Raw genomic sequence first — 25810 nt, 5'->3', positions numbered from 1 at the left:
CAACGCTTTGTGACTGCAGATCTGGTCCCATATCTTCTTAAGAGGCTGTACTCTTTTGGAGCAGTTCATGGGTATCGAGCAGGTCGGTATTGCAGGCAGTATCACTCATGATGCATAAATCCCGACATCAACTATAAGTAGGAGAGATGTTCAAATACGACGAAATAAGAAGATACTTAATGCTTCTATAATATCTCAGTAAATTTGGGATAGCTTTAGTACGCTGTTGGGTAACTGGTTGTGATATCTCGTCCCCACACAAAAGCCGCAAATGTCTCTGCACCCCCGCACTCAAGCATCTTGCAAGACTTGGATGATCTCGAAAAGGAAACTTTGCGTTCTAGACCAACTGTTTCTGTGATCCTTTCCTGTAAAGGGCTCTTGTGGCTAGCTGAAGACTACTAGTCTCCTGCAACTTAGTGGGTTGTCTTGGATGACGAATTCAACAGATGCGATAGGCGGTTTGGCCGTGTATCAAATGATATATCAAAATGTTGAGGTCAAAGCACAATTCGGAGAATACCTACTTATACTAAACAATTTCCTCTCAGAGAGGCATCTTCAGTTTCCTGATCAATTCGTTCTATTCACCATTGAGCTTCTACCATGGCCGATCCGTCCCACTTCACTGATCCCTTTTGGGAACCCCAGGATCAGATCCCTGCTGAATCCGACGCTCAATCCCAAGTCAGCCCCTTCAAAACCGCCAATCTTCTATACTCAATCTCGTCTTCCTGGGAGACTACCCCCGTCGGAATTGACTTTGCCGTGGGAGGTCTGGGTACCATTGCTGCCAAGGCTACCTCCCCCCAAAAAGGTGTTACATTCACCATTCGCCCCGAAAAGCGGGATGAACAGCCAACCCTGAAGCTAGAAATCACAAAGGATAACTGCGTTCTATCCAAGAAAGAGAAAGATGCCGACGAGTTTGTCGCATATAAAGAAAAGCTCAAGTTTGAGCCGGGCGAGGAGAGAAACAAGTTTAACGACTTTGTCATGTTTCCGAAAGGAAAAGCCTCAGCTTTGCTTGACACATTGACTACGAAGGCTATTTATTGGATCTCCGTTGATAGGAGCAACGCTCGCATCCGGTACGGCCAGCATCTGATCAATAATTCCATGACTTTCATGGAGATTCAGTTCAAGAAGGAGAAAGCTGCCTGGATGGATAGCCTCGTTTCCACCGAAGTTGAGCAAGATGGTTCTCCGATTTCCAACCAAGGCATTGTGTACAAGCCACAACCCGTCACGGTTGATCTCCCGCCCGTGGTTATCCCCGAGTCGGAGATGACACTAGACATACTGGAGAAAATGTCAGCCATGACGTTTGCCAATCTGCCCAAGGCCTGTCAGAAACTGTACCACAATATCTCTGGGGCCAAGATTACAGCGAGACCGGTTGATTTCCCAGAGCTCCCTGAAGCGATCGACGAGAGCTGTAGAGATCCTAAAAAGGTCTGTGGTAAGATCCTTGAGGGAAAGAACACTTTTGGAGACAAACTGGAGACCTATCTTCGTATCACAATTGGTGATAATCTGGCATGTTCTTCCTCCCCGGAATTGTTCACAACTAACACCAACAGGCGGATTCTCCTGGTATCCCTTATGTGATGGAGATCTGGCCTCCAGGCCACAAATCACCAATTCACCAACACGGTGATGCCTCGGCAGTTATCAGAGTCCTCTACGGAAAGATCCAGGTATCCTGGTTCGACAAGGTTGAAGAGGGAAGTCCGTCACAGTTGATTGGCAATCCGGTCATTCTCGAAGAAGGCAAAGTCACTTGGTTGGGCAAGGATCAGTATCAAGTTCATCAGCTTGAGAATACTTCGGATACTGTTTGTATCACTCTCCAGTGCTATCAGTTTGATGACGATGACAGAATTCATGACGAAGCGTTTTATTGGAAGGATGAGGAGGGGCACAGGAGGAAGTTTATTCCGAATAGCGATAGGGCTTACGGACAGTTTGTTCGGGAGGTCAACGCTGAGTGGAAGAAATCACACTGAGTTACTAGTATAGAGGGCTATAACCAAGTTCATCATTGTTCCTGTCCGTCGCATTTCCTGTCAACATTCTTCTATCCTAAACAATCTTGGGACCGTGTCTTCCTGCAAGTATTGAAAGCCGTTCCTAGGCTCTTCTCACGTAACAATAGAGTTAAGAAAGTCCAGATAAGGTTGCTTTGATACACTGCCCTCTTTCAGTGGTCTTGTCGTGTGCTGGAGAGCAGCTCTGTGACAGTTCAGAAATGCGTTTGTGGCAGTAGAGTTCAAAGAGCTGAGTTCAAAGTTCTTTTTATCCCCTTCGCCTGCATTCCAAGTCAAGCTGAGGTCAAAACGCGCATAAATGCGATGTCCACCCCCATCGAGCTTCTTCACAAGATAGTCCGAGAAGTAAGCGCGCGAAGTGCCTCGCCCGGTCGCCAGTTCCTTCATGTCGACCAAATCATCCGGAGCATCTTGATAAGAATCTCTGTCCCACGGCTTAGGAATCTTACCGATCAAGACGCTCGGAGTGTCCATAATGCCGTTCACTTTGAGGGCATCAGACTTGACGTATTCATGAGTGCTGGCGAAGAAAACATCGGTAAGTTTAGAGTCCACTCCCCAGCAAGTATTCCAGTTCGGCGCTCCTGAGCCAGTTGCAAAGTCCGTGATGTCCTCCGTAGAGTTTACCAACTGGTAAGCGGGTTTGTTCGTTTTGTTGGACAAGCTCCCAGTTTGGGCTGTACCATCAATGACGAGCTGTCGGGTGACGAATTGTACCCATTTGAAGTCGTCATACGTAGAATCATCTTTGAAGATGAAACCGAAGCCGCCATATCTCTTGGTATCCTCAGGGACATACAGTCTGCTGACCAGTGCGGCAGTCCCAGTGCCGTCGATGCTGGTTAGTTTAGCATTGACTGCATTTTCAGCTGGAAGGGGGTTCGAAACGTCTTGGGCGACCAGTTCGGCAAACTTGTTACCATAGAGTGGTGTCTGGTTGGTCATGGTTATTTGTTGATTTGGGTTTATGGGTCAAGGTGTAGGCAATTTGATGTGATGAAGGAGCACTGTTGAAGAGTGAGTGTTTTCGGGCTTGGGGAGAGAAGACTGCACTCGTGGAAGTTAGCCCTTATTTATCTTTTCATGAATGCAAGCTGAAAGCATGTGATGTGATGATGTTTAGTCATACCTCTTTAGCAGTGTGGCTTCACAGCCACTGTTCAATAGTAGGATAGAGCTGAAAGCGCAATACCAATAAGCAACAGCGAAACTTGTGACATGCTGCTTCATGGCTTACTTCAGCGGAGTAAGCCTATCATGAGACCCTTCCAATTACTGAAAGAGAGCAGTGCGTGGTTACATTCATACCATTATTGACGTAAGCGGTGTTCTGAACATGACTTATTAGCTTGACATATCATTTCAGGATTTCGAAGTTTGTTTCTAAATGCAAGAAACTCAATGCATAGTCCTTTGACTGTGATTAGAAATGTAAGCGGTATCATGAATCCAACCACAATCGACTTGGAGGCCGAGGGAGTGAGTCCAGCTGATCTTTATCATTCTGGTGGTCAAACAAAGGGCCGGAATGGCAACCATCACCAACCCGGAATAGGTTGTTTCTTCGAAATGGGCGTGCTATTAGATCAATAGTGAATTATAAAGTTCTAGCAATTTGGCTAAATGCAGTATCATACGTGACCAATGGGTTTTGACGGTGCCAACGTAGTTACCAAGCAAGAAAACTACGCGCCCTGAACCTTAACAAGTTAACATTGCAGCATAACAGCGGAACACTACGCCACAACATGAGTAGGCCATATTGTGGCTTCTGTTGTGAACAAACTGCTGCTGCCACTGTTGACGTCAATGCCCACATTCACAGTGCCCTGCCCTCAGTTCACTGCCACCAAGGACTCTCTTACCCCTTCCCCTCTCTTTTCACCTTTTTTTCCTTCTAACACCATGCAAAAAAAACTGGACTTCTCGGGCCGCAGTTGTTGTAAAATTCCAACACCTACCTATTTAACGAGCGCATTTACCTCCTTTTCTAGAAGGATCGGGGATTGCGGAAGGACCTCCCCTGTGCTCGCCATATTCTTTGGGTCGCAGGTCGGTCGCCTGGCTTCGGAACCAGTCCTCTTTGCGCCTCAGCGCTGAGTTGGCAGAGGCTTATCTAGGGCCGCCATGTTCTTTGGGTTCCTGAGCAAGCTTTCTGTCAATGAACCTGACATTTTCGGCTTGCGATACCTCATTCATTCATTGAGCCCGGTGAGCATAGGATTCATGTTGTGTTGCTGACATTAGTGTACAGAGAATATGGCGGCGCCTTCGCAGTACCGATATCGATCTTTGGCACTCTGTCTCTCAAATATGGATTGAATCATGTTTATCTTTGAAGCTCCACGCTGCTATAACGAGCTGGCCAGGGTGAGTTATGCTTGATGCCACAAAGCACGACGAGAAACTGATGGTGCCTGGTAGGATGGGGATGATATGTCGGGTCAGGGCTGGGTACCGTTCGACCACTGGTATATCTGACCTGAATCGACGCGAACCACGCTGACGATACAGTCAATCGGATGACCGTAACGAAAGGCAATGCTTGTTTTAGCAGCAAGGCTCAACGCGTATTCCGTATTCCGTATCCCGTATCCCGTTTGCCCCCACATTATCAATCATGACTCCGCGCTAAACCTCTTCTGGTGCTTTGGAGCGCTGCGCACCTTCGTCCAACCCAGCTTGATGGTATATAACCTGAAGGGACGCGACAACATGCGACTTCTCAAGATCATGACAGACTCATACCATGAATGCGGATAAAGACTTTGGCCCGCAGCGAGCGGGCGTTTTCGACTTTACAATTCTTTTTGAACAAAGTATTTTGTCTCTCCTCCCGACTGGTCTGTTCATCTTGCTTGTGCCGCTGAGATTCTATGTACTCTGGAACAATGAAAGGGTCACCAAATCTGAACCCTTGTTGTGGGCAAAAATGGTAAGCAATCGCTTCTTCTTGCTCCTTGTGCTAACAAATCAGGTCACGATCGCCATTTATGCCAGCCTTCAAACCGCTTTACTTGTCCTCTGGTGCCGACAAAACTCGACAAATACAGCCATCGCTGAGCCTGTCCTTGGCTTGATCGAATCTTTTGCACTTGCCGCTTTGTCGTTCGTTGAACACCGAAACTCAAAGAAACCGCCGAAGTTGATCGGGGCATTTCTCGTCGTCACCATCATCCTCGACATTGCCCTCGTCCGAACCTTTTGGATACGATCGATGCGGACAATTGCAGCTGTATTCACTGCCTCATTCGTAATTAAGACGATTCTCTTGATTCTCGAAGAAACACCAAAGAGCCTACTCAACGAAAAAGAAAAGATACACGAGACCTCATCAGGAGTGGTCAACAGGAGTTTCTTCTGGTGGTTGAATGGACTCTTTCTGCAAGGCCATCGCACCATTCTCGAGACCGAAGACTTACAGGCGATAGACTCAAAGTTTGATACAGACCATGTATCAGCGCCGTTGGAGAAACAATGGGAACGAGGTAAGCCGAGACTCTCCGATCAATCCCGAACCTTATTGCTGTGGACATCTAACAGTTGCAGCCCGCAATAGTGGCCAGCCCAGTCTCTTGAAATCCACTTTCCTCGCATACAAGTGGCAATTCGCTGCCGGTATCATCCCTCGACTCCTTCACAGCGGCTTCAACTTTGCGCAGCCCTTCCTCATCCAATCCGTCATCGTGCTCGTCAGCAAAAAGGAAATGTCGGTCCAAATTTCCAGCGGGCTCATCGGAGCAACAGTCCTCATCTACCTCGGCCTTGCCATTTCTGGCGCCTGGCACAAACACATGTCTTACCAGTTGGTGACTATGTACAGAGGTGGATTAGTGTCTTTGATCTTCAAGAAGACGCTCAAGCTCAAGACCACGTCCATCAAGGACTCTGCACCTGTTACACTCATGACGGCGGACGTGGAGACTATTGTTGCTGCCGGAGCCTCGGTCCATGATATGTGGGCAAACATGCTTGAACTTCCTGTGGGGATTTATCTGCTTTATCGTCAAGTTGGTAAGCCTAGCTTGCTTGTGCTGGTTCCAACCGTCAGTGAGTACTCTATCCCACGTTAGACCAAGCTAACAGTCAAGTCACAACGATCCTCAGCGGCATCATCTCTCCAGCCATGGAGCCAGCGACAGTGAAATGGAATGAAGCTGTTCAGAAGCGAGTTGGTGAAACATCAAGCATGCTCAATCAGATGAAAGGCATCAAAATGATGGGCTTGACAGATTTCTTTCGCAAAATGGTCCAGGGCCTAAGAGTCAAAGAGCTCAAAGTATCTGCCAAGTTCCGATGGTTGCTCGTCTACTTCAATGCCCTTGGTAAGTCGCCTCATGATTGCGTTACATCGCTAACGGTACAGCCATGATCTCTGCCCAGTTGACTCCGGTGGTTGTCATCATGTCTGCAATTTACTGGACCAAAGCAGATGAAGGCCTGAGTGTCGCAGAAGCGTTCACATCGCTGTCCCTGATCTCTCTTGTGACTCAACCACTTATCATGATTCTCGTCTCCTTGATGCAGATTGCAGGTGTTGTCGGGGGCTGTGGCAGGATTCAAGCGTTTTTGCTCCTGGATGAGCAGGTTGTTGCTAAGGAGACAGTCGATGTTGACGCCGTCACTGTGCAGAACGCCAACTTTCAGGCGCCCGACGGAAATTCTTTGCTCACCGATATAAACCTCCACATCTCGCCCGGGACACTAAACATGCTTGCAGGCAGGGTAGGCTGCGGAAAGTCATCACTCTTGAGAGCGATCATCGGCGAGCTTATACCAGCAGAGGGGACGGTCAAGACCGAGGACTCTCTTGCGTATTGCGACCAGGTACCATGGCTCCGCAACACCACAATTCGAGAAAACATCGTTGGGCTGTCGCCGATAGACGACAAGTGGCTGTCGACAGTTCTTCATGCTTGCGCTTTGGATGAGGATCTCCATCAATTGCCCCAAGGTCAAGAGACAACTGTTGGTTCTGGTGGAGTGACTTTAAGTGGAGGCCAAAAACAGAGGGTTGCCCTTTCACGAGCTGTTTATTCGCGAAAAAAGCTCATTCTACTTGACGATGTCTTCAGCAGCCTTGACAGAACGACTGCAGATACAGTCTTCCATCGCCTTCTGGGGTCTGATGGTTTGCTTCGGACGAGCACTGTTGTCTTGGTAACCAGTAACGGTATGGGCTCTCCCGGTTTGAAGCTTTTCTAACAGTTTAGTTCATTATCTACCATTCGCGGACTTTGTTACCGTGATTGAAGACGGCCGAATCACTCGCAATCAAGTTCCATACTCTCAACTTGAAGCCACCGAAACTCTAAATACTATCGCACCAATCGAAACTCAGGAACCTACACAAAAGGACATAGTCAAGCTTACTCCGAAGAAGGAAATTGACTTGACTCGAAAGACTGGGGATACCGATTGTTACAAGATATATGTTAAGTCAATGGGTTGGAAAGTCATTAGCATCATCTTTCCAACTTCAGTGATCGGCGCCGTACTTGAAGCCATGCCTCGTGAGTATTGTGATCTTTGTTCAGACGAGGCTAATGATATAGAAATCTGGTTACGAATATGGACGGAAAAAGGTGAAGGCTCGAAGGATGCCCATTACGCAGGAGGGTATATAGGACTAGTCGTTGCTTCAATGGCCCTGGCACTCCTAAACATCGAGTAAGTGAACCGGCTATGGAAGCACCTCGCTGATTATCAGTTACTTTCTCATTGTAGGCGTCGAAAAATCATCAAACAACCTCCACGAGCAGCTTTTGAACTCTGTCTGCAGGTGCGTACGCCGTCTAGTGTTGGACTCGTCAGAGTTATCGAGGTGTCCGTATCTAACTTGGTTTCGACAGAGCCCCTTTGCATTTCTTTACATCAACAGAAAACGGTAGCATTCTGAACCGGTAGGTCAAGGACCGGTTCCAAAGTCTTTACTGATCCGAGTAGCTTCAGTCAGGACATGACACTCATCGATATGTCTCTTCCACTAGCGTTCTATCTGACACTCGATTGTAAGCACTTCCTGGTTATGAGACTCCGCTAACTCTCCCAGTGACCTTGAGATGTCTGGTTCAAATTGGTGTGGTAGCATCCGGAGCCAGCTACTTTGGCGCGTTTCTCCCAATTTCATTCTTGGCTCTATATCTGATCCAGAAGTATTACCTTCGTACCTCTCGACAGATGCGACTACTGGATCTGGAAGCCAAGACACCACTCTACACACAATTCACAGAGATTACTGCTGGACTCGCAACTATCCGCTCATTCGGTTGGACAGATGAGTTTCTGGATGAAAGCTGTCGTATGCTGAATACATCACAGAAACCTTTCTATCTCATGTTTTGTATTCAGCGATGGTTAGAACTAGTGCTGGACCTCTTCGTTGCTGGGATGGCCATCTTGTTAGTCACAATTGCGCTTCGAATTCCCGGTACCACTAGCGAGGGTGCCATTGGGCTAGCGATGGTCAACCTGCTAGGGCTGAACCTGACACTAACAACGGTGATTGATCAATGGACGACTCTGGAGACGTCACTTGGAGCTATTGCCAGGTTGAAATCGTTCATCAGCAACACCCCGAACGAAAATAAGCAGGATGAGACCGAAGTGCCAGACAATTGGCCAGGGGGTAGAATCGTGTTCGATGGCGTAACTGCGTCATACAGGTACGCGAGAGCCTCTCCTGGGAGTTCCGACTAACAACCTAGTGATGAATCGCAACCTGTACTTCGTGATGTTTCTCTTACTGTTGAAGCTGGGCAAAGAGTCTGCGTATGTGGACGTACTGGAAGGTAATGGCCAAAGTCGATTGATGATTCGGTGAACTAGCTGACATCTCAGTGGCAAATCATCTTTGATCCTTTCAATTCTACGTTTACTCGAGCTACAATCAGGAAGGATTCATATCGACGGCAAAGACTTAGCATTACTATCACGTCAACATATCCGATCCCAGATAACAACAATCCCTCAAGATCCCGTAAGCGTCACAGGCACAGTACGACAGAATCTTGACCCGGAAGCACTCATCCAAGCGGATGAAATCCTCATTGAAGCTCTTAGAAAGACTACCCTATGGGCAACCATTGACACCCGCGGTGGACTTGATGCTGATCTGAGTGAGCTTGGATTTTCAGTCGGCCAACGTCAATTGTTTTGTCTCGCACGAGCCTTCCTCTCGCATTCAAAGATCGTCCTACTCGATGAACCAACCAGCAGTGTTGACAACGCTACCGACAAAGACGTACGACGTATCATTCGAGAGGTTATGCAAGGGCGAACAGTGATTGAAGTCACTCATCGTCTTGACTATGTGACAGACTTTGATCTCGCCATTGTCATGAAGGATGGGCGAATCATCGAGACTGGCGACCCAAAGGAGTTACTCGTCCAGAACTCAGCTTTGAAGGCGCTGCGGGGATGACATCACTCTACTCACCATGTATATCAATGTTCTTACATACATCTCATCTCATCTATTGTACATTAAATCTATTATACTTTTGTCTATCCATATCCCAATCTAATCGCTCTTTGAAGGCCACTTTATCCTTCGCTCTGCCCTCACATACAGGTTGTTCGGTCGAATCAATTGAAACATTGGATCATACTCAACAGGTCCATCTTGTGCAAGACTGAACTTGTATCGATACACCAACTTGGGCAGGAAGACCTTGACTTCTTGCAGAGCAAAGTTGAAACCAACACACATACGAGGTCCAGTGGCGAAAGGAATATACGAAGCATTAGGGCGGTTCTTGACACGATCAGTGTCCCATCGATCAGGATCAAACAAAGCTGGGTTGTCCCAAATCTTGGTGTTGTTGTGAATGTGGTGAAGGGCGGGAATGACGATAGAGTCTTTGGGAAGCTTATAGCCACCGGGGAGGACCATGTCGACGGATGCTGTTCGTGCAGGTTGGTACGAAGGGTTGTGTCGTCGTTGTGTCTCCTTGATGTACTTGTCAAGGAAGGTAAGTTTGTTGGTAAGGTCGGCAGTGATTTGGGTGTTCTCATCGAAGCCATTGTCCACCATTTCTTGGAGAAGTCTCTCTTGCATGCCAGGGTAAGCAACGAGGCCGTAGAGCAGCCATGAAAGAAGAGAACTAGTTGTTGTGAAACCGGCACCAGTGGCAACAACAAGAGGCTCCATGATTCGCTCACGAGGAAGCTTGTTGCCCTTGCTATCACTAGCACGAAGGACATAATCGACCATGTTCTCGGCTTGGACAGCAGCATCCTGCAGCTCCAAGTCTCCCTCACCCTTGGAAGCGTTCTCAACAGACTCCTTCATCATCAACTCCATGTGCGCGCGAGCATCCCGGAGACGTTGAGGGTCACCGAATGGGAGGTTCTTGTACCAGCTGCCCATTGAAGTGATCTTCTTGTTGAGTTCCAGAGATTGCGCAATTCTCATTACCATTGCATGAGGTCTTGCATCAGGAGAGGTAAAGTGTTGGAAGTCCATGCCAAGCACCAACTTGCCGACAGCCTGAGATCCAAGCTTCAACATGTAAGGATACACATTCCAAGCCTCGTCGCGCTCATCAAGTTCGTCAAAAACCTTGAACGCATCCTCAACAGTCTTTTGCATGGTAGGAGCATAGTGTCGCACGGCCTTGGGACCAAGAGCTGGAGGCAGAAACTTGTGTACCTCTTTCCACTCTTCTGTATCAGTGTCACCAAGGAAAACACCAGCCTCCTTGTTCTTGATGGGGAACAGAGGGTGACCTTCGATGATGCGCTTGGAGAAAAAGTCTGTCTCGCCGAAAACAATGTTGGCCAGCTTGGGATCATTTGTGTGATAAATGGTGCTGCCCATGTTGGTGGTCTTGAAGAGAGGGCCATACTTCTCGAATAACCGTTGGTGGTTACCGAGATGGTCAGGGTACACTTCAAAATAGTTGCCTACAAGAGGCAGACCTTTTGGGCCTGGAACCTCGCGAACAGCCTTTCCATCGATGGTGATGGAAATGTCATCAGCGGCGAGGACGTCTGCAACGGTTGTCAAAGCATCGGACTCAGTGACAAAACCAATGCCTAGAAATTAGCGACATCGCTTCAGCCATTGAATCTACTTACCAGATGGATCAACAATTGCAAAATGCGACGCCACCAGATGTTGAAGACCTTGCTCGTCTAATGACGTAGGGATCTCAATTTCCTGGGCAGTTGAAGGGTCTTCACCCATAAGATGGAAGCGTTTAGTAGCCATGATGAATGCTGAGAATTGTCTAACAAATGACAGGCTGCTACGGAGTGTCTGTCTATATAGACCATCGACGTTAAATGAGCCGAGGCTCAGAGCCTCAACGTGGAGTGGATCTACAAACCTTGCAATCTGTCGGTAGATATGGATAGGGGTGAAGAATTTGACGCTTGGACGGGATGATTCGGTGGCGCATAAAATCTCCGCTGTACGCTGGTGAGTACTTAAGTTTCGGTGTGGCTTGCACTATTGGACGGGTATCGTCGATTTGACTAATTTAGCTTATTCGTATGGAAATAACGCATTTGAGTCATGGAATTGGTGCGAATATGCCGGCAGCTTATCGTGTCTTTAGGCAATCAAGGCATGAACAACAAATCCGACGGCATTTACGTTGAAACCGAATTCCGTGCCTCGGTCAATGCAACCTTTGATCCATGTTTATCGGGTTTATATCCTTTAAAAGTTGGTGAAATCATGAAACGGAGCAAGCACGGTCTCTCGGCCGTTCCGGACCCACAGTCGGCCGAGAAAAGACCTTGGAGCCTCGGCTTGACCTGATGAGGAAATTAACTGGCCAATCCTTGATATGGTATTTGATTGCATTCATATAGCGTGCCTGCGCTCCGTAATTGTTTTCTGTGCGGTTAAAGAAAATGGCTTCGTTTACTGCTAAAGAAGTGGCTGCTCACAACACTCGTGATGATTGTTGGACAATCATTAACGGAAAAGGTATGTTTTTTTGTTTTGGGGTTGAGAATTTTCTGACGGTTTAGTTTATGATGTTACGAAATACATTGAGGATCATCCTGGTGGTGCGGATGTCCTGATTGAAGTTGCTGGCAAGGACTCAACGGTGGAGTTTGACAATGCAGGCCATTCTGAGGATGCTTTTGAGATTATGGAGGAGTATCTGATTGGAACGTACAGTGGTGCACCTGTACGAGGCGCCCCAAAAGCTGTGACGCTCAAAAAGGCGGCTCCAAAGGCTGTTGCTGAAAGTAGCTTCACTTCAACGGCACTCACAGCTACCGCTGCTATTTCTGTCGGCGCTGTTGCGCTTCAAGCATATCGATTGAACCCTGAGATGCTTAACTCATTACCCAAGCTCAAGACCAGCGGCTCAGGACCTGGTTTCCTTGAAGGCTTCTTGATTGCTTCAGCACTCTTCACCGTCGCTGGGACAATCACCGCCAAGAAACTCTCTAAGCATCTTCACTTCGAAGAGGGCGGCTTTATGAGCTACGCTCCTCACAAGAAGATGCCCAAGGTCACAAAAGTCAATCCCCTCATTCAACGAGGCTGGCTCGACCCAACAGCATACCACGCTCTTCCTCTAATCGAGAAGGAATTAATCGCCCCCAACGTCTACCGTCTTGTCTTCAGCCTCCCAACACCCACAACAGTCCTCGGTCTCCCAACAGGCCAACATCTCGCCATCAAAGCTGAAATCGACGGCAAGACAGTGAATCGCTCATACACACCCATCTCCAACAACAACGATCTGGGCAAACTCGAGCTCGTCATCAAATGTTACCCCGACGGTCTTTTGACAGGAAAATACCTTGCCAATCTCTCCCTCGGCGATGAGGTTTCCTTCCGCGGTCCCAAGGGCGCAATGCGCTACAAGAACGGTCTCTGCAAACGAATAGGCATGCTGGCCGGCGGAACAGGAATAACGCCCATGTTCCAAATAATCCGCGCCATCTGCGAAGACGATCGCGACTTGACACAAGTAAGCCTCATCTACGCAAACCGCTCAGAACAAGATATTCTTCTACGCAACGAACTCGAAACCTTTGCGCGTCGATACCCCCAGAATTTCCGCCTGTACTACGTTGTTGAAAACGCACCGGAAAATTGGACTTTTGGCACGGGGTACGCTACACAAGAGCTCATGCAGGAAAAGTTCCCCGCGCCAGGCGCCGACTCGAAGATCATGCTGTGCGGACCGCCGGGGATGGTAAAGGCGGCAAAGACCTCGCTTGGCAACCTTGGCTTCGAGCAGCCCGGCGCTTCTGCCAAGATGAGCGATCACATCTTTTGCTTCTAGACTCTTTTAGATACTTTAATGATACTACATATTCCTCCGTGCCCGCACACCCATGTCGTAGGATCGGCACCCATGAAACCTTGTCTTATGCTTATGAGCTTATTTTGTGGCCGGCCCAACGCCCGCAAATCTCACGACCTGCCGTTTTGAGTAACTCACTGCATATTCCGCATAACCAGGATTAAATGTCGACATCGTTCTGCGCCGTATCTTCTTCTTATAAGTTGCACGTAAATCTCCCGTGTACTTTGTTCAGCAGCAATGGCGGACCGTAAAGAGACTCAGGCCTTTGATGGCTTGAGACACGATGACATCAGTGATGAAAGACCTGATAATGGAAGTACCATTGACGCGCAGAACTTTGCGTACAGTGAGGATCGAAAGATTGGTATTACGGGCGCTGTGTTTTTGATTCTGAATAAGATGATCGGAACAGGAAGTAAGTTTACCATTTCCTGAGTTGACCACGCTGACTTTTAGTCTTTTCAACGCCGTCGAGTATCTTTGCAGCTACTGGCTCTGTCGGCATCTCTCTTATGCTATGGGTGATCGGCGGCTTCCTCACCTTCTGCGGTCTAAGCGTCTTTCTCGAATTCGGCTTAGCTATCCCACGGTCTGGTGGTGAGAAGAATTATCTTGAGCGCGTTTATCGCCGTCCTCGATATTTAGCAACTTGCGTTCTTGCATCGCAGATGATTCTTCTTGGGTTTTCATCCGGTAACTCTCTTGCATTCGGACGATATATCCTATTTGCATCTGGACGAGAAACACCCGATGGCTGGGAAGCTCGCGGCATCGCCGTAACATGCGTAACCTTTGCCGTCCTCATGCACAGCGTAACACCAAAGTGGGGTATCCGTCTCTTCAACGTCCTCGGTGTCTTCAAAGTCGTCATTCTCCTCTTCATCGTCTTTTCAGGCTTTGCCGCCCTCGCAGGCCATCGCCGCGTGCCCAACCCCCACAACTTCGACAACGCCTTCAGGATCGAAGATGGCGACGGCTACGGCGGCGGCGGGGCATACGCTTACTCAAACGCCCTTCTAAATATCATATACAGCTACAAAGGCTGGGAGAATGCAAACTACGTTGTAAGCGAACTAAAACACCCCAAGAAAACTCTCGCCATCGCAGCGCCCATTGCGATCGGCGGTGTTACGATTCTGTACGTCCTCGCAAACGTAGCGTACTTTGCAGCGATTCCGAAATCAGACCTCGCCAAGTCCGAAGTCATCGTCGCCGGCCTCTTTTTCCGAAACATCTTTGGTGAGAGTGCGGCTGCGCGAAGTCTTCCTGCTTTTGTGGCGCTGAGTAATCTTGGAAATGTCCTTGCTGTTTCGTTTGCACATGCGAGATTGAATCAGGAGTTGGCGAAGGAGGGAATGTTGCCATTTAGTCGGTTCTGGGCGTCGAATAAGCCATTCAATGCGCCAGCTTCTGCGGTAAGTTGTGTTCGTGTTTGGTCGAAGTGATGGGGCTGACGGTTTAGCTTTTTCTTCATTGGATTGTCACGGTCGTTGTTCTTCTCGCACCGCCTGCTGGACCAGCTTATAACTTTATCGTCAACCTGTAAGTCATCCTCCTCCACGCTTCGTCAACAAAGCTAACAACCTAGGTACACATACCCGGGCTCATGGATCAACGGCTTCGTCACAGCAGGCTTGATATACCTGCACTACAAAAAGTCCGAGAACTGGTCATCACCGTGGCACACGTATCTCCCCATCTCCATAATCTACCTCCTCGCCAACGTCTTCCTGGCCTTGGTACCCTTCATACCACCCGATGGTGACTGGAACGCAGATGGATACCCGTACTACGTGTTCCCAGTTGTTGGTGTTGGCGTTTTGATCCTTGGTGGCGTTTACTGGAGCTTCTGGACAAAGATACTTCCGAGGATTGGGGGATATAAGGTTGTTGCGGATAGGACGTTTGATGACTCTGGTGTTGAGACTGTTAGGTACCGAAAGGTTCCTGTCAAGAGGGACTAGTGAGTGTGGCTTGGGGACGGTTTGTGGGAGGCTGATAGATGTTGCTAAGTGTTGTGAGGTATAAAGGTGGGGAAGTTTATGATGGTCTTAGGATATAGTTTCCTGAGTTGAGACTGTCCTAAGATAGTATCAGGGCAGTTTATAATGGGCTTCTATTGCGCTCTAGAACGGTTCCTGCTACTTGAGTTAAAGAGGCGTAAGCTTATAAACCAGAAAGAAAAAATAAACAAGTCTAAAACTAAAAAGGATTTTCGATATAATAGCATATGTACATTTAGCCTCTATAAGTTTTCTGCCATACCGCTAAGTATCTCGGAAAGTGCCCAGGCTCCCGGGTCAGGTACCTGCTGCTTACTAGCCTCACCAACATACAAAGCCCTTCCAAGTTTCGGTCTCAGATATCGCGTAGCCTCTGCCTTCTCTTTGGCCTTCACGACTCCAGCTTCAAAGCTCTTTGTCTTCACAAACTCATCCGAAAACGGCAAAAGAACATCCATCACGGTGCGGTCTCCCTCTCTTGCCGTCGTGCAAGTCTTGAGAGACTCGACAGCAACATGAAGCGCTTCAGCATAGATCTCAGCAGTTATTGCCTTGGTGACTTTCTGACCTGAGAGTTGACGCTTGAGGGCGTTGTTGAGAGCTGTGAGGAGAATGCCAAAGATGGCACCTAGGGTTCCGCCCATGTCATCAACTGTGTCGGTGATTGCTTCGAGGAACGACACAACAGAGTCTGGGGCAGCATGTCCCTCGTCAAGTTTTCGAATCACTGATTCGCACAATCCTTTCACTGCTTCACCACAATCACCATCACCCATCATCATATCCCACTCAGTGAGCTTTGGCTCAGCTAGGATGGCTTTCTTACATGCTGATCGGATGCACCTCTCAAGTAATGAGGGATCCACTGAGTCATACTGCTTGGTGGCAGCAGCAGACTCGTTTCCATTTGCGTGACCATTTTGCTTTCCTTCGCTTCGAGACTCAAGCTTCTGTGACGGTCTGGCAAGGTTTGGCCATGAAACAGCTGTTGTAGGCCGGTCAAAAAGCCCGAGTAATGTCGCGGTTGTTGTCTTGCAAAGGCTTGCAGAAGCTGATAGATTGCAGAGCGAGATCGAGAAACCCGGTGCATTCAAAGAGGTCTCAAACGATCCTGATAGACACCTAACTGGCTGAATAAACCATGTTGAAGCAAGCTGTTGCTGAATCTCGTCCACTAACGCACCAAGCTCCAGGTTTGAAAGACCACCATAGTTATTGACCAGCAGTAAAACCTCATCGTCTTGAGTGAATTTGCAGAATCCTCGTTCTGGATCGCTGCTGTCACATAGAAGCTCCAAACAAGACTTTATAACTGTCTCAACTGTTGGGAAAGGAGAAACGAGTTGTTGGCCGGGTTCATTGTGAACACCGGCTCCGATAACGCAAATATCGTCGGCGACTCTCTGGTATTGACGACCCGGCACATGGCAGTGGTCAAGCGATGATCCGATTGAGACGGTGTTGTCATTTACTGCTCGGCCTAGGTCCACACATTGTTCGAAAGACCAGTCCTCGGCGGCGGCAGCACAGAGAATTTTCATCGCTATTGCCTATATCAGTATAATGAGCCCCAGCTTTCTCTCATTGGGAGCTACATACTGAATACATGACCAGGCATGCCTCTTCTTCCCACTCGTTCCGATCTGCTTCTCCCAATAGAAACATCATCAGTAGCTGGAAGAACCAGATAGTCTTCCCCGGATCCTGCAGCTTTTGCCTTTTCAGCAGCAAGACCAAAGTGAAGTCGATCCCCAGTGTAGTTCGTAATGAGAAGGATGGTTCCCTTGGTAGATGGTGCCAGCTTCTTGGCAGCTAGGATCTGTTTGGTGCTTGGTGAAGCGAAGATGTCGCCACATGCTACTGCTGAGAGAAGGCCTTCACCGACGAACCCGCTCCAGGAGGGCTCATGGCCTGAACCACCGCCACTGATGATGGCGACTTTTGAGGGGTCGTGATGTAGATTAGCTACAACACGTTCGGGCTCGTTTGAGATTAGATGGGGGTTTGCTGTCACAAGGGACCTTAGTGCTCGGGGTACCAAAGAGTTTGCAGCTGCTTCTGAGAAATAGTGTTTTGTTGACATGATGAAGAGCAAAATCGCGGGAGGATTGATGGGAACATATCACCAATGTGATTGAATCATGATTAATTGTTATTTTAATTAAGTGCCTACATATATAAGTTTATCATCCATAGGTACCGCTTTAAGAAGCTCCAACCTCGTTACGAACCAAATTCCAGCCGGGTTACCTCTCCCGACTTTCCCTTAGAGTATTTCAGCGCCTAGATATTATCTGCAGGGTAACACATGGAAAAATGACCGCGAGACGCAACTTGTCCAGCTCGCAGACTAGCAAGGTTCCCCGCAGTTTGGAGCCAACCTAGCTTGGGGAAGCCAGAAACTTAGGACATCCACTCTAAGTGATGAAAAGATTCAGGTAAACCTAGTATATTTTAATGAGCCTTTAGGCTAATTAATTTTGGCACCGTAGTTCAATATTCACAGGTTTTCTTCCTAGCTTGACTCAGGGCAGCTTTGGCTAAACACCGGCAATGGAGCTTCCCATGTCGGCGAAATCGTATGCTGTCAGTCCTGTTCTGCCAACCTTCGTCTCGCGTCACTCCATGCGACACTATCTCCAATGGACCGAGATGAAGACGATCAAACGCGGCTGAGGAAGAGACCTCGCAAGTCTCGCAGCCGAGGGTTGCGTACGAGAACTGGCTGGTTAGTGCATATCTCTTCATGTGTGACTGCATGATATGATCATTGAGGTCTAATAGATACAGTTTGACGTGTCGCAAGCGGCACAAGAAATGCGATGGTGAGAGTGACCTTTCATGTTGCCTCCTACAATACCCGCTAAGGGGCCATTATTGACGCATTCCAGAGAGGCGTCCAGTCTGCGGACCCTGTACGATCAGATCTCGCGACTGTGTCTACCCCGAAACGCAGTCTTCATTGACAAGCATTGATGAGTCCGAAACACAATCAGGGGACCAGTTATTCCTCGGTGATCAGGACTCTCCAGCAGCACTTGATCCAGACTCACACAGCAACCACCTAGCCACTGACACTGGCCCCAATATACAGCCGTCCCTGTCCGCAAACGATGTCTCACTCCTCGGCGTGGCGGCTCAGCCACTACCTACCTCTACCTGGTCACCAGATTCAGCCTTCTGGACTGCCGACTTTGCTTCGACGCGATGGCTTGATCTGCTCGCCAATGACGCTGCACAAGCAGATAGCGGTTTCTCACTTGCCCCAACTCCAGCCTTGAGAGAAGGTGAAGAGAGACCTCCAGACATTGGAAGTCTTCAAGCACGTTTGTCTCAAGTTGCCCAAGTCGAGCCTACTAGCTGGAAAGCTGGGGTGAGTCCGGCAACCTTGTCGCCGCATGAGGCTGTCTTACTTCGCCACTTCGCAGAGAAGTGTGCTTTATGGCTGGACCTTTTTCATCCCCAGAGACTGTTCTCTACGTATGTCATTCGATTGGCGTTGAAAGACCCAGGACTTCTTCATGCCATTCTTGCTCTCGCTGCACGTCATCGCTCCAAGTTACCCTGTCCCAGCAATCATCCCGACCAAGGTGTAGCGGATAACGAGTCGATTCGGTATTACTATGAGACGCTTCACTACGTACAGGAAGCTCTGGGCTACACAAGCTACACCAACTCAGAAGAGCTTCTCGCCACCGCCATTGTCATCTCGTCCTATGAGATGCTTGACGAATCAGATGGGCGGGGAAACTGGCAGAGACACCTAAAGGGCGTCTTCTGGATACAGAGATCTCAAGACGTAAACGGAGGTTCTGGTGGTCTTCGCCAGGCTGTTTGGTGGGCTTGGCTCCGTCAGGACATCTGGGCTGCGTTCAGGGAAAAGAGACCCTGCCTCAGTTTCTGGGTTCCAGTTCAGGACCTCAGTGAGCTTGATCAGCATGACTTGGCAGAGAGAGCTATATATCTTCTCTCTCAGGCGGTGAATTACTATGCACATTCCCATGCTGCCGTATCCGGCTCGACAACGAATCGTCTAGCGCCAGTGGACTTGGGTCGTGCGAGAGTTGACATTTTGAACAAGATAGAAGAGCTCAAGTCTCACTTCGGCGAGCAATACCAACCCCTTCCATCACCCTCCAAAACCACTGACATCTTCAAAAGAATTTGGATACACCCACCAGAATTTGGGGCTGCGTTGCAGGCACTTGCATTTGCGCAAATATTGATAGCGCTTCATAGTCCAATACCGGCTGGATTTAATGGGTATCTAAGAATGCAAAAGACACTCACGCAATCTGTAGACACCATCTGCGGGATAGCTATGGACTTGAAGGATGAGGCCTGTCAAATCGTATCAGCGCAGTGTCTTTACGGGGCGGGTCTTTGTTTGCAAGAAGCTGATAAGCGTGAAAAAGTTATTTCTTTGATGGAGGCTTGTGAGGCTAGAGTTAACTGGGTCCCTATGAAGATGTGGAGAGATGATTTGAGAACAGAGTGGTCCAAGGCAGATCTGGAAGGAAGTCAGGACGCCTTCTGAGAACACAAGACTCAGCCAGTAAAGTCACCCTCATAATTGATAATAATGAACTATGGTATAGCTTCTCTTAAGCCTTCCCTGTAGAACCGCAGACATCCATCTGCCACTCCGTCAGCTTCTGAGCTTTCTCTACACCATCCTCCATCAGTGTCGTCAAGTTGAGCTTCGAGGCGCGTTCCTTGATGTGAATGAGGTAGTCATCCAAGACAAGCTTGTTCACATTGACCTTGGACACACCGCCCTTGATGCAGGCCTTCATTATATCCTCTGGGAAATCGTTGGTCCCATGGAGGACAACTCTCACGCGCCCATTGACTCTTGATCGTATCATCTCAAGCCTGAAGACCTTGTTAGACTTGATGTAATCACTTAGCGGTTTTACTAACCGATCAAATTCGAGAACAGGACCACGCTTGCCATATTCTCCATGTACGTTACCAAATGCAGGGGCAAGGAAATCAATCCCCGTCGCAATGAAATCCTCAACCTGCTCTGCAGTCGTCAAGGCCCCCTCCAAATCAGCTGTATCCGCGATTCCGTCTTCCCCTCCTTCAATTCTACCAGGTTCAGCTTCAGTAGCAATTCCACGCGCATGACAGTACGAAACCAGCTCCTTGGTCTTGGACAGGTTCTCTTCCATCTCGTAATGGCTCATATCTACCATTATGCTATCAAAGGGGAGAGAATCAGCGGCATGTCGAATGATTGCTTCGTCCTGTGCATGATCTAAGTGGATTGCGATGGGAACTGAAGCATTGCGCGCTGCGTGTGCTGCTGCGTGGATGAGGAGGCCAGATGAAAAGGTGATGGCCCAAGGGAAGACTTGGATGATAAGAGGACTACGTTTGGCCTCGGCAGCTCGTACAAAAGCCAGAATGTGTTCGATGTTGTAAGCTATCGGTGCAACGACTCCGTAGCCTCCATCCTCAGCTGCCTTGAGGATCTGGCAGGTCTTGTTGTTTTGCGGTTCCCAAGTGAAAGTCATTTTGGCGATGTTTGGCTGCTAAATTAAAAGCAATATCTGCTTCTATACTGACTGAATGTATAAGCAAGATTGTCTGCCTGGTCAGGCTGTGCTTGATTCAAACACCCATGGCACTCTGCCATTAATCCTTGCACTAACCCCCAAAAATGTCTCCGCACATTCGCGCCTCGAGGTAATTCTGCAGCTGAGACTAACCCAACCCGAGCTAGCTTTACTCGTCTGAACCTTGTCGACTTTAGCAGCTTGACCTCGAAGCGCAATACCTGCATTGCGACTATGATTCGCTTCCGGGCGCGTCCGAAGGAAAAGGCATTGGAAGAGCATAAAGTACACAACAGAGGCAGAGACCAAATTTATTTGGTTATCAATATTGAGCTTTGAGATTTGGATTAAGTACCAATAATTTCTCCTTTACTACGTTGCTGACATACAATGCCATCCGGACTTCGCATAGTCATTGGCGGGGACGACGCCGGCTTCCCCTACAAGTTCATCATCGCCCAACAACTTCTCACTGACCCCCGTGTTTCGTCGGTCATCGACGCTGGTCCTTCATCAGAGGAGGACAAAACTGCATATTCGCACTTCGCCATCGCAGCTGCAGAGAAAGTGGCAAAGGGTGAAGCTGACAGAGCTTTGTTGATCTGCGGAACTGGACTTGGTGTTGCCATCGCTGCCAACAAAGTTCGTGGTATCAGGGCTGTGACAGCACATGACAGCTTCTCTGTTGAGCGTTCAGTTTTGAGTAATAATGCTCAGGTTTTGTGTTTGGGACAACGGGTTGTTGGGATTGAGCTAGCTAAGAGGCTGGTGAAGGAATGGCTGGGGTACCAATTTGACCCCGTACGTACAGCTATGCTGTCCTCCAGCGAGTGCATTGTTAACTCTGTTCTAGAACTCGTCATCTGCTGCCAAGGTTAAGATCATTGAGGATTACGACAGCCAACAACTCATAACAGCGCCAGTAGCAGCTGCATAGGATTGGGAGATTGAAGTAGACACCAAAAACAATGAGTTTTATTAATCTCTAATAACGGACTTCTACAACTTTCTTCCACTTCTCGGTTCTCAGTAAAAAGTCAGATAAAGTGTATGATATCTTGTATGCCTTGGAAGCTTTTACATAAAGTTTCATGTCATTATGTTTTCGCTTGTGTAAACCCTATCGATATCTCCATCCAGTTGTGGGGGACGAAGCAGAAAGAGCGCCTTATTTCCGAAACACCATAAGGGAATATAAACATTTGCCTTTAAATAATCTATGATATACGTTTAACATCCTTTGTTGGCATTTCAGCGGTATTCAAACGAGTAGTGAGAAGGCAAGCAGTCTGTTACCAGTCCCAGCTGCAAAGAATGAAGTACAACATTGAGCTGCTTTCATGATACAATTAAATATATTGAAGATGGGTAACTATCTATAGAAAAGGTTTTCCATTACCAAGCGCCAACAATACCAGCAATCGGGATGTCAATTCCCGTGGTGTAAGTCGCCGTCTCACTCAGCAGGTATACATATGCACCTCCAAGCTCCTGCGGTAGCGCCAGGCGAGGCATGCCACCGTAGTACTTCATCTTAGTATCCCAGTCAGGCGCCGTCTCAACATAATATGTCAGAGCAGTTTTGACGAAACCAGGTGAAATGCTGTTCACTCGAATGCCGTACTGCGACCATTCCATCGCAAGTGTATGGGTCATGTTTCGCACTGCACCCTTTGTTGCGCCGTATGGGGCTGATGGGGCAGCCTATCCAAAGTTAGCGGGGAGAAGACTTGCCAGAAAGTTTGGGAGGATACTGACTCTGTTTGGGCGGTAGGATGTCATACTAGCTGTAAACACAATGCTGCCCTTGCAGCCAAGCTTGATGAATGCGCGCGCAGCAGCCGTTGCACAATTCCAGGCCCCAAATACGTTTAATCGGAACAGCTTCTCAACTTGCTCAGCTGTAAAGTCCAAGGCCGGTTGATGCTTGGTGGCACCAGCGTTGGCAACCATACCATCGAAACGGCCCTTTGCAGCGATGATAGCATCTATGGCAGAAGTCACACTCTCTTCATTGGTCACATCACATTTCTGGGAACCTAATCTTCCCGGAAAGCGTTTGAGTAGAGTTTCAAAGGGTTCTGAAGGTTCAGTAACGTCGAGGCTGTAGACGAAAGCAGCGTCGTTTACGAGGCAGACTTCGGCGATGCCCAGGCCAATGCCCTGATTGGCACCAGTGACTTTTATTATTAGTATCGATCAATTTTGCGTGATTTGGTGACTCAAAATAACATACTTGCAATAACCTTGTCTTGTAGGGTGACCTTGTAGTCATGGTTGGGTCCGGGCATAGTGCTTAGAGGCCCATGTCCATTGGCGGCGCCATTTGTACCGTTAGAGGTACCGTTTGTGTTTTGAGGTCCACTCGTCATTGTGTTATGGATTTAATTTTAAGAAAGAATGTTTGAGGGAATAGGTAAGTGAACTGATGTAAAAGAAGAGAGACAGTTATTCAAAAAGTCAAGTAAAGAAATCTTAAATATTGTCCTCAAGGCGGCTGCCCACCAAATTGCTGCGCGAAACAAATCATGCCACAATAAGCCAAGGAACTTAACATCGCCGCCAAGGACGTGACATCCTGGTCACTGTACTCCGTCTCGCGACCTTAATGAACCCCAAGCCGCGGTTTAGTTACCCCAATAGCGTCGTCCCTGGCGTTCAGCTCGGGTAGGGGCAGAAACTAAATTAGTCTTGGCGAAAATCTGGGGTCTCCACGATTCTAGAACAGCTGATTCCTGCACTTGGAGCTAAGGAAAACCTCTCTCGTTCGAAAACCTGACAATCTCCAAGATACGACGTGAAACTGTGTAGCAAGAACTATGACATCTGTTTTATTTAAGTATCAGACATATCTTCCACCTCAATTGCTTCATTGCTATCACAATCAGTCAATCCTCAATTCTTCATTATCGGTCTTCCAAACGCGTCAACAATCCATCCCTTGCCCGGCATCATGGACAAGGTAGACAAACAGTCGTTCGAGCACGATGACAACATCATTGATCCTAAGGAAGAGTCCATGGCGCATGATGACTATGTACCCGGAACCGAAGAAGAGAAGAAGCTCGTTCGCAAGATCGACCTCTTCATTCTCCCCATGATGTGGCTCATGTACCTCCTTTCCTACATGGACAGAACCAAGTTAGTATACCCCCTTGCACATACGCGTTAGAGTCTGGCTAAGACTATACAGTATCGGAAATGCCAAAATCGCCGGAATGGACAAAGATCTTAACCTCGATTCCAACAAATACTCCATCGTCCTCGTTGTCTTCTTCGTTGGCTATGTCGTCTTCGAAGTTCCCTCCAACATGATCCTCACACGAACCCGTCCGAGTCGATATCTTCCCGGCATCATGTTTGTCTGGGGCGGCGTCACAATTGCAATGGCTTTCACGCGCACCTATGAACATATGATCGGCTTTAGAATTCTCATGGGCGTTCTCGAGTCCGGATTTGCTCCTGGTGTTCTTCTGCTTCTCTCTTCTTGGTACAAGAGTGAAGAGCAGAGTAAGCGATTTGCCGTGTACATCTCCGCTGCCATCCTCTCCGGTGCATTCGGTGGTCTCTTGGCTGGCTCCATCACCAGTGGCCTAGACGGCGCACACGGCAAGGCTGGCTGGAGATGGTTGTTTGTTGTTGAAGGTGCTGCCACTATGGGAGTGGCAGTGATTGCATACTTTGTCCTTCCTGACTTTCCATCAAACACTTCGAGGCTCAAGTTCAGCCAGGCAGAGATTAATCTTGCCATTCAAAGACTGCAACACAACAGACCACAGGTTCATACTGAGGATGAAGCGAAACTAGGTCATTGGAAGGCTTTCAAACTCAGCATGACCAACTGGCGCACCTGGCTCTTTGTTGTTGGTTATATGGTAAGTTGTCGATCACCCAAGTGATGTTGAAGGCTTGACTGACTAACAAACCTCTTTAGGCGATCGTTGGCTCTTCAACCCTCTCCTACTTCTACCCCACTCTCGTCAAAGGTCTCGGTTACGAATCCACGACAGCTCAGTACATGACCATACCCATCTTTGGCGTTGCATTTGTGGTCACCGCTCTCACAGGCTACTTCGCTGACAAGAAGAGCCAATGGCGAGGCGTTATACTGTGCGCCTGGATGAGTATCGCCATGTTGTGTGCCATCATTATCTGCGTCGTCTACAACTTCAAAGCACGCTACGCTCTCCTCGTCATCATGGCTGCAGCGCTTTGGGCTTCAAATGGCTTATCATTGTCTTACGCCTCAACTACCTTTGGCTCCATGCCCAACGAGACTCGAGCCATTTCTCTGGCGTTTGTCAACGCTATGGGCAACCTGGCCCAGATATATGGAGCCTACTTGTTCCCAGCATCAGAGAAGCCTAAGTATCTCAAGGGATTTGGCGTCATCAGCGGGCTATGCTTCACCGGAGCTGTATCATATGTTCTCTTGCATGTCTTTCTCAAAGGCAAGAAACGGGCTTGAGTGATAATAGTACCAAGAAAGGTACATAATGTACTTCTATTTACAGTTAGTTAGGTAAAGGCGATGTTAATCACGGCTCATGAATTATACTGTTCCTCGACTAGACGGGTCTATTAGGATCGATCTGGTTTTTTGTAATTGCATAGGTAATGAGAACCTGCTGATGTATCGATCAAAGAGACTTTTCACGGGAGACTGCGACGATCCTCAAGAGGAAAAGCATTGAGCTGCGAATACTGAGTGGGGTGACTCATCTGTTCGGGATCATATTATTCCGGCAAGGTTTGACTCCCCGTAGCTTCCTATAACCCCTCCATCATGATCATCATCGTGACTCCACAATCGCAAAGGCAAAGGGGCAGTATTTACAGGGTCAACAAATGGCTTGATCTGTTGCACCCCAAGGATGGCACAATTATCGGGGTATCACCATCTTCTA

General features: G+C 48.3%; 12 protein-coding genes across 12 annotated transcripts; 7 read left to right on the top strand and 5 right to left on the bottom strand.

The window, feature by feature from the left end:
- Positions 1–580: 580 nt before the first annotated feature.
- Positions 581–2101, top strand: FOBCDRAFT_247590 (RmlC-like cupin domain-containing protein). Its single transcript, XM_059610810.1, has 2 exons — positions 581–1539; positions 1584–2101. The coding sequence occupies exons 1-2, from the start codon at positions 607–609 to the stop codon at positions 2007–2009; spliced, it is 1359 nt and encodes a 452-aa protein (XP_059464049.1). The 5' UTR covers positions 581–606; the 3' UTR covers positions 2010–2101.
- FOBCDRAFT_315061 (uncharacterized protein) lies at positions 2090–2996 on the bottom strand (the record flags this gene model as incomplete). Its single annotated transcript, XM_031172501.3, has 1 exon — positions 2090–2996. One exon carries the CDS (start codon positions 2994–2996, stop codon positions 2145–2147), a length of 852 nt encoding a protein of 283 aa, XP_031049286.2. The 3' UTR covers positions 2090–2144.
- A 1795-nt stretch (positions 2997–4791) lies between these two features.
- FOBCDRAFT_153948 (P-loop containing nucleoside triphosphate hydrolase protein) lies at positions 4792–9489 on the top strand. Its single transcript, XM_059608366.1, has 13 exons — positions 4792–4986; positions 5029–5539; positions 5601–6101; positions 6143–6376; positions 6418–7224; positions 7265–7564; positions 7607–7721; positions 7762–7833; positions 7904–7954; positions 7998–8062; positions 8104–8716; positions 8759–8842; positions 8892–9489. The coding sequence occupies exons 1-13, from the start codon at positions 4801–4803 to the stop codon at positions 9472–9474; spliced, it is 4122 nt and encodes a 1373-aa protein (XP_059464048.1). The 5' UTR covers positions 4792–4800; the 3' UTR covers positions 9475–9489.
- Positions 9490–11658, bottom strand: FOBCDRAFT_213875 (cytochrome P450). Its single transcript, XM_031172497.3, has 2 exons — positions 11133–11658; positions 9490–11090 (listed from the first exon to the last, which is right to left on the bottom strand). The coding sequence occupies exons 1-2, from the start codon at positions 11263–11265 to the stop codon at positions 9574–9576; spliced, it is 1650 nt and encodes a 549-aa protein (XP_031049282.1). The 5' UTR covers positions 11266–11658; the 3' UTR covers positions 9490–9573.
- Positions 11659–11911: 253 nt separating this feature from the next.
- On the top strand, positions 11912–13352 carry FOBCDRAFT_213872 (uncharacterized protein). The gene is made up of 2 exons (XM_059609369.1): positions 11912–11991; positions 12036–13352. The coding sequence occupies exons 1-2, from the start codon at positions 11916–11918 to the stop codon at positions 13310–13312; spliced, it is 1353 nt and encodes a 450-aa protein (XP_059466697.1). The 5' UTR covers positions 11912–11915; the 3' UTR covers positions 13313–13352.
- Positions 13353–13573: 221 nt separating this feature from the next.
- On the top strand, positions 13574–15300 carry FOBCDRAFT_128468 (amino acid/polyamine transporter I; the record flags this gene model as incomplete). Its single annotated transcript, XM_031172495.3, has 4 exons — positions 13574–13751; positions 13793–14751; positions 14799–14878; positions 14925–15300. 4 exons carry the CDS (start codon positions 13574–13576, stop codon positions 15298–15300), a joined length of 1593 nt encoding a protein of 530 aa, XP_031049280.3.
- A 281-nt stretch (positions 15301–15581) lies between these two features.
- Positions 15582–17422, bottom strand: FOBCDRAFT_128490 (Dak1 domain-containing protein; the record flags this gene model as incomplete). Its single annotated transcript, XM_031172494.2, has 2 exons — positions 15582–16882; positions 16939–17422. The coding sequence occupies 2 exons, from the start codon at positions 17420–17422 to the stop codon at positions 15582–15584; spliced, it is 1785 nt and encodes a 594-aa protein (XP_031049279.2).
- Positions 17423–17981: 559 nt separating this feature from the next.
- Positions 17982–19876, top strand: FOBCDRAFT_175586 (fungal-specific transcription factor domain-containing protein; the record flags this gene model as incomplete). The annotated part of the gene is made up of 3 exons (XM_031172492.2): positions 17982–18067; positions 18130–18164; positions 18231–19876. 3 exons carry the CDS (start codon positions 17982–17984, stop codon positions 19874–19876), a joined length of 1767 nt encoding a protein of 588 aa, XP_031049277.2.
- Positions 19877–19943: 67 nt separating this feature from the next.
- Positions 19944–20861, bottom strand: FOBCDRAFT_268574 (ketose-bisphosphate aldolase; the record flags this gene model as incomplete). The annotated part of the gene is made up of 2 exons (XM_059611420.1): positions 19944–20214; positions 20263–20861. 2 exons carry the CDS (start codon positions 20859–20861, stop codon positions 19944–19946), a joined length of 870 nt encoding a protein of 289 aa, XP_059464047.1.
- A 432-nt stretch (positions 20862–21293) lies between these two features.
- FOBCDRAFT_268573 (uncharacterized protein) lies at positions 21294–21840 on the top strand (the record flags this gene model as incomplete). Its single annotated transcript, XM_031172490.2, has 2 exons — positions 21294–21704; positions 21757–21840. The coding sequence occupies 2 exons, from the start codon at positions 21294–21296 to the stop codon at positions 21838–21840; spliced, it is 495 nt and encodes a 164-aa protein (XP_031049275.2).
- Positions 21841–22298: 458 nt separating this feature from the next.
- Positions 22299–23275, bottom strand: FOBCDRAFT_268572 (uncharacterized protein; the record flags this gene model as incomplete). The annotated part of the gene is made up of 3 exons (XM_031172489.2): positions 22299–22607; positions 22662–23083; positions 23140–23275. The coding sequence occupies 3 exons, from the start codon at positions 23273–23275 to the stop codon at positions 22299–22301; spliced, it is 867 nt and encodes a 288-aa protein (XP_031049274.2).
- A 581-nt stretch (positions 23276–23856) lies between these two features.
- Positions 23857–25558, top strand: FOBCDRAFT_315056 (major facilitator superfamily domain-containing protein; the record flags this gene model as incomplete). The annotated part of the gene is made up of 3 exons (XM_031172488.3): positions 23857–24044; positions 24097–24778; positions 24838–25558. The coding sequence occupies 3 exons, from the start codon at positions 23857–23859 to the stop codon at positions 25369–25371; spliced, it is 1404 nt and encodes a 467-aa protein (XP_031049273.2). The 3' UTR covers positions 25372–25558.
- Between the last annotated feature and the right edge of the window lie 252 nt (positions 25559–25810).

This window comes from Fusarium oxysporum, chromosome II, assembly GCF_013085055.1.
Source record: "Fusarium oxysporum Fo47 chromosome II, complete sequence".
In the NCBI taxonomy this organism is placed as follows: Eukaryota; Fungi; Ascomycota; class Sordariomycetes; order Hypocreales; family Nectriaceae; genus Fusarium; species Fusarium oxysporum.
Note: the sequence above shows the minus strand (reverse complement) of the source record. Positions and strands in the feature narration are given on the sequence as shown.

Coding starts and splice junctions, on each gene's coding strand:
- FOBCDRAFT_247590 (XM_059610810.1), top strand. CDS start 607: ATGGCCGATCCGTCCCACTTCACTGATCCCTTTTGGGAACCCCAGGAT. Junction 1,540..1,583: donor TCACAATTGGTGATAATCTG/GCATGTTCTTCC, acceptor TAACACCAACAG/GCGGATTCTCCTGGTATCCC.
- FOBCDRAFT_213872 (XM_059609369.1), top strand. CDS start 11,916: ATGGCTTCGTTTACTGCTAAAGAAGTGGCTGCTCACAACACTCGTGAT. Junction 11,992..12,035: donor GACAATCATTAACGGAAAAG/GTATGTTTTTTT, acceptor CTGACGGTTTAG/TTTATGATGTTACGAAATAC.
- FOBCDRAFT_213875 (XM_031172497.3), bottom strand. CDS start 11,265: ATGGCTACTAAACGCTTCCATCTTATGGGTGAAGACCCTTCAACTGCC. Junction 11,091..11,132: donor TGCAATTGTTGATCCATCTG/GTAAGTAGATTC, acceptor GCTAATTTCTAG/GCATTGGTTTTGTCACTGAG.
- FOBCDRAFT_153948 (XM_059608366.1), top strand. CDS start 4,801: ATGAATGCGGATAAAGACTTTGGCCCGCAGCGAGCGGGCGTTTTCGAC. Junction 6,377..6,417: donor CGTCTACTTCAATGCCCTTG/GTAAGTCGCCTC, acceptor CTAACGGTACAG/CCATGATCTCTGCCCAGTTG. Junction 7,225..7,264: donor TGTCTTGGTAACCAGTAACG/GTATGGGCTCTC, acceptor CTAACAGTTTAG/TTCATTATCTACCATTCGCG.